At 42.9% G+C, this 5857-nt stretch overlaps 2 protein-coding genes across 2 annotated transcripts in view; both read right to left on the bottom strand.

Annotated features, from left to right (window-relative positions):
* The window catches only part of B4GALNT3 (beta-1,4-N-acetyl-galactosaminyltransferase 3), a 100063-nt gene that overhangs the window by 42920 nt on the left and 51286 nt on the right, over nucleotides 1-5857 (bottom strand). The window lies entirely within an intron of this gene.
* Nucleotides 3351-3643, bottom strand: LOC108315837 (60S ribosomal protein L39-like). Its single transcript, XM_037744575.1, has one exon. It carries the CDS (start codon nucleotides 3641-3643, stop codon nucleotides 3488-3490), a length of 156 nt encoding a protein of 51 aa, XP_037600503.1. The 3' UTR covers nucleotides 3351-3487.

Genomic DNA, 5857 nt, shown 5'->3' with positions numbered 1-5857 from the left:
AAAAAAAAAAAAAAAAAAAAAGCAGAAAGGAAAAAGACGCTTTGGGGAAGGAGCCAATGCTACGAGAAAGCTCTCGGATGAAGGGAGAGGGAGCGTTACTGCCACTGAGCTGCGTTCCGCCCGCAGTGAACATTTGAACCCTTCAGATCTGTGTGACTCTCATTTTACCTGCGTGATGCTTAAATTGTTTCTGAAACGTTCTCCTAGTTGGGCTATTTGTGAAGACGACTAAAGCACAGAGAAGTTGGATTGTTTTTCTTTTGGCTTCTTAAGCATAAACTTTGATATTCAATGATCCATGATAGCTGCTGGTATCCTAGTAATACATAAAACCCTTGAGAAGCTATTAACTGTTTAGCCTTCCCAGGTCTTAGGGGAATATGTTTTCCATCTTTCAAAGAGCCTGTTGTAGGCAATTTGTAGGGTAAAATGCAAAATTCCCTTGAGTGGGCTGAGGCACTGAGATAGGTTTCCCTAAAGTTCACCACCATATAAAAACAGATACAGGCTTCTCACAAAGACAGCACAGTCTGATATTTATTTTGAATTGGCTTCTTGGATCAGTTTATTAGAATTCTGATGGTTGCACGAAATGGCTTACAGTAGGAAGGAAGCTTTAAAAGAGACCTTAAAGAAGAAGCCACATGGGCAGACAACAAGCTAGATTTTCTGAGCATCTATTATGTATATAGTCAGCCTTTGGTATACACAGGTTCCATAGGTTTCATATGTGTGGATTCAACCAACAGCGATTGAAAATATTCAGAAAAATAAAAATAAAAAACAATACAATAATAGAAAATACAGATTAAAAATATACAGTGTAACAACTATTTACAGTGCTATGTAAATGCAAATGCTGTTGCACTGTATTAGGCATTAGAAGCAATCCAGAGATGATTTAAAGTGTATGGTAGGGGCTGGGCATAGTGCCTCATGCCTGTAGATCTACTGCTTTCAGAGGCTGAGGTGGGAGGGCAGCTTAGAGGCCAGGAGTTGGAGACTCGGCTGAGCAACAAAACAGATCCCATCTTTACAACAACAACAATTAGCCAGGCATGGTGGCACATGCTCGTGGTCCTAGAGGCTGAAGAGGGAGGATCACTTGAGTCCCTGAGTTGGAGGCTGCAGTGAGCTATGATCAAACTGCACCCCAGCCTGGGGAACAGAGTGAGACCCAGCATCTTAAAAAAAAAAACATCATATGGGAGGGTATGTGTAGGTTATATGCAAATACTGCACCACATTTTGTATAAGGGACCTGAGTAACCTTGGATTTTGGTATCCGTGGGGAATCAATCCCGTAATCAATCCCCTGTGGATACCAATAGACATGTGTACACAGCTGCCTTGTCGGGCTCTGAGTGGATGTCACAGATGAGTAAGAACAAGTTTCAGAGCCAGAAAGATCCGGCATGGAATCCCTGCCCTGCCACTTTTTAGCTGGTGACCTTTGGCAAGTTCCTTAATATCTTAAAGCCCAGTTGTTTCACCTCCTTACTTCCATAATTCAGCTGGAAAGATGAATTAGGTACGTGAATGAATGAATTTCCAATGCACAACAGCCCTGTAAGGTACTGTTCTCCCCATTCTCCTAAGGATAAAACTGAGGTTTAAGGAGTTTACATGATTTGCCCCAGATCTTAAAGGTAGCTAAACTGGGATTCAAACTAATTCTGTTTGCTTTCAAAGACGACACTCTTCCCACTACTGCCTGGTTAATCCTCATTCCAACCCTATGAAGCTAGTATCACGGAGTCCCACTGGTAAGGAAATGGAGGCCAAGTAGCCAGTTCGGGTCAGGCGATGATTAAGTCACAGCTGATGGTTCTACCATGGCCACTAACGCATGGCTGGGCTGGAGTTCACACCCAGCCTGCCTCTCCTGTGCTTTTCCCCATGGTACAACCCTGCTTCACACAGGCAGGGTGTCCTGATAACATGACAAGTACATAACTGAGCAACTGAGTCAAGTCTCCCGGAATCCAGGGAGGAGGATCCTGGTGGTCAGGGAAGACATCATGGTAAAGTAGATGTCGAATAGGCATTTTGAGGAAGATGGAGTTGCTGGGTCTGGGAATGTAAAGAAATCACTGAAATAAAATTCAATGGAAATAAAATCACTGTCCCTAAAAAGACCTAGATTTTACAGGACCACCTCCAGTCCCCTCACCCTCCACAAGACACCTGTCTTGGATCCCTGACTGGAACCTAGAAGTTTTGTTTCCAAAATACAAGTAACATATGACCACTCTCCTCCGGCTAAATCAGAGCACAGAAGTGTGTCAAGCAGAAGGTTATGATTCCCCTGTAATTCCCAATCTTCTCCCACGGGCTACTCCTTACCCTTTTGCTAAACGCTCCTCATTTTTCCTTTAACCTTTAAATACTGGATTGCTTAGGGTCAGTCCCTGATGATTCTCTTTGCCATCAACACTGCGGCCTTGCTGTTTGGCAAGGTTTTGGAACACCATCTGTACGTAGATGACTTCCCTAGCCTTAGCCCGACCACTCCCTTGACTCCTCGCTTGCACATCGAATATTCTTACTCGCTCCCTCACCTGGATATCAGAGGCTTCTGCAACTTAACCTCACTCTCCTTCCAAACCTACACCTCTCCATCCTGTAAGTGGCAACTCCAGCCTTCCAACCACCCAGGTCAAACACCTTCAAACTACTTGAGTTTTCTCTCCATATCCAATCTCTCAGCAAGTCCCATCAGCCATACTTTCAAAAGTTGTGCAAAGTCTGACTACTTCTCCCTTCTCTGTCTCCACCACTCCAGTCCAAGACATCATCGCTCTTCCAGTCCCCTTCTGTTCACCCCTGCACCTAGAGTCTAGCAGCCAGAGGGATCCCACAAAAACATTAGTAAGGCCATGTCAATCCTTGCTTAGAACCTTCCAGTGGCTTCCCAAATCACTCAGAATACAATCCAAGATTGTAAAGTTTATTGGAGAAAGACCCAGTTTACACTGGTTACCCTGTCAATTATTAATAGTACCAGCTTTCAGGCTCAGAAGTGTTCCAATTTGAACACTCAATTGATATGGTCGCTCAACTAATAAGGCCTTACAGATTAAATCTCCAACCTCGTCTCCTAGCTCTTTATTACCATTTCATTCCAGCTACCTGGATCTCCTTGCTGTTTTTCCAATACGCTTGACCTCAGGTGATCCACCCGCCTTGGCCTCCCAAAGTGCGGGGATTACAGGTGTGAGCCACCTTGCCCAGCCCAGAATTTGTGTTCTTTTTTTTGAAGTGAAAGGTCTCACATATTTATTACTGAACCCAGGCAACCAAAACCTTGTTTTATTTAACATGAATAATGGAAGCACTGTGCGTTGTACTAATGCCTTCATAACAGATACAGAAAGGAAACTGTTCAAACTTCTCCAGATGGCGGTGACATTTTTCAGCTTGATTTGGTAACACGACTGTGACCTACAGACAGCATAAATATGTGTGCCATCACATGTGTAATTTCTTACAGACCAAGTTTGGTTCTTCTCCAATGTCTCCTTTTGGAGTTGTACCTGATTTTATTACCAGTTTTCATCCGAATCCACTGGGGAATGGGACGATTTTGCTTTTGTTTCTTGGCCAGGAATTGCTTAATCCTGAAAGTCTTGTGAGAAGACATGGCGAGAAACGGAGTCAGAATTTGTGTTCTTAACCACTATTTTGATTCAATTCCAAACTCTTCTTATATATGGATCCTTTTTTGTTTCCTAAAAATCCCAGGTATTCACCACAACCAGTGGACAGACATAAATAAGAAAAAAATCATCTCTTCTCCTTCTCTGCCTCCCCGCCACAATTAATGTTGACAGCACGACAACCTTCCATATCTTCCTCCTTGCTCTCAAACCAATAGCATTTATTCATCTTTTGTTTAAAAATGGGTTCACTTTGCATGTGTATTACTCTGACACTCGCTTTTCTCACAGCGTGGACATTTCCACAAATCAAAAAATAACTCATTTTTAAAAAATAGCTACAGGAATATTTCATGGTATGGCTACATCACAGTTTAGCAAACTACTTCCCTACTGACCGACATTCAACCATTTGCAAACAAGCTGCGATGGTTTCTATAGACCAAGTTCCAAAGTGAGATTGCTAGGTCAGAGGGTACAGTATATTTTTTAAATTTGAATTGATATTGACATTGTTTTTTCCAAAAAAGTTTGAAAACAATTCGGCCTGGCACTAACACTGTTTAAATGTGTCTGTTTCCTGGCAGCCTCGTCAGCACCACATACATTCTACACATCAGCACCATACCACAATCTATAACATTTTTGCCGATCTGATGGGATGGCCTATTTTTAAAATACAGATGAGCTTATACTATAACATTATCCTGCAGTTTGCTTTTCTTCCTCTCAATAATAATGTCATGAACATCTTTCAACCATATAAAAATTTTGCTCTTTGTGTCATATGATTCATCTGTGACCTGGCACATTTTTCTTTCCTGCCTGCGACAGCTGATCTGTGACTGAAATGGGAGTGACAATGTTGATCTACCTTAATTGGCAAGAGAAGAAGAAATTATTTAAAAACAAGTACAGAACCATTTCACACCCATTAGGACAGCTATCATTAAAAAATAAGACCACAGGCCAGGTGCGGTGGCTCACGCCTGTAATCCCAGCAGTTTGGAAGGCCGAGGGGGGCGGATCATGAGGTCAGGAGCTTGAGACCATCCTGGCCAACATGGTGAAACCCTGTCTCTACTAAAATACAAAAAAAATTAGCCGGGTGTGGTGGCGCGTGCCTGTAGTCCCAGCTACTCAGGAGACTGAGGCAGGGGAATCGCTTGAACACGGGTGGCAGAGGATGCCATGGGCCAAGATTGTGCCACTGCACTGCAGCCTGGGCTCTACACTACAGCAAGACTCTGTCTCAAACAAACAAAAAAAAGACAATAACAAGTGTTGGCAAGAACACAGAGAAACTGGAACCCTCATACACAGCTGGTGAGAATGTAAAATGGTGTAGCCGATTTGGAAAAATCTGACAGTCCCTCGAAACGTGGAGTTACTATTTGACCCAGCAATTCCATTCCCAGGAGAAATGAAAGCCTCGGAGCAGCATTATTCCTAATAGCCTAAAAGCAGAAACAATGCAAATGTCCATCAACTGTGAATAGATAAGCAAAATGTGGTCTATCCACACAACAGAATATTACTTAGCAATGAGAAGAAATGGGCTGGGCGCAGTGGCTCATGCTTGCAATCCCCATGTTTTGAGGAATTGAGGTCAGAGGATTGCTTGAGGCCAGGAGTTAGAGATCAGCCTGGGCAACATAGGGAGACTCTGTCTATACAAAAAAGTTTGAGGCTGCAGTGAGCTATTATCAGAGGCATTGGATAGGCTGCATTCCCAGTAAATTGAGGCATTCTTAATCAGAGAATGAGACAGGAGGTCTGCATAAGATAGAGGTCACAAAGACCTTGCTGATAAAACAGATTGCAGTAAAGAAGCCGGCTAAAACCCACCAAAATCAAGATGGCAATAAAAGGGACCTCTGGTCTTCCTCTCTTTTACACTCCCACCATGTTGTCATTTACAAATGCCATGAAAACAATGCACCTCCTTCCAAACACCACCTGAGAGGCATCCCTCCTGGCAACATGGCATTTGTAAATGACAGTTTACAAATGCCATGGCAACATCAGGAAGTAAACCCTGTATGGTCTAAAAAGGAGAGGCAGGAATAATTCACCCCTGTTTAGCATATAATCAAGAAATAACCATAAAAATGGGCAACTGGCAGCCCTCAGGGCTGCTCCACCTAAGGAGTAGATTCTTTTGCTCCTTTACTTTCTTTCTTTTTTTTTTTTTTTTT

This window comes from Cebus imitator, unplaced genomic scaffold, assembly GCF_001604975.1.
Source record: "Cebus imitator isolate Cc_AM_T3 unplaced genomic scaffold, Cebus_imitator-1.0 Scaffold179, whole genome shotgun sequence".
NCBI lineage: Eukaryota > Metazoa > Chordata > Mammalia > Primates > Cebidae > Cebus > Cebus imitator.
Note: the sequence above shows the minus strand (reverse complement) of the source record. Positions and strands in the feature narration are given on the sequence as shown.

Excerpts from the sequence above, each read along its gene's own strand:
- LOC108315837 (XM_037744575.1), bottom strand. The coding sequence starts at position 3,643 with ATGTCTTCTCACAAGACTTTCAGGATTAAGCAATTCCTGGCCAAGAAA.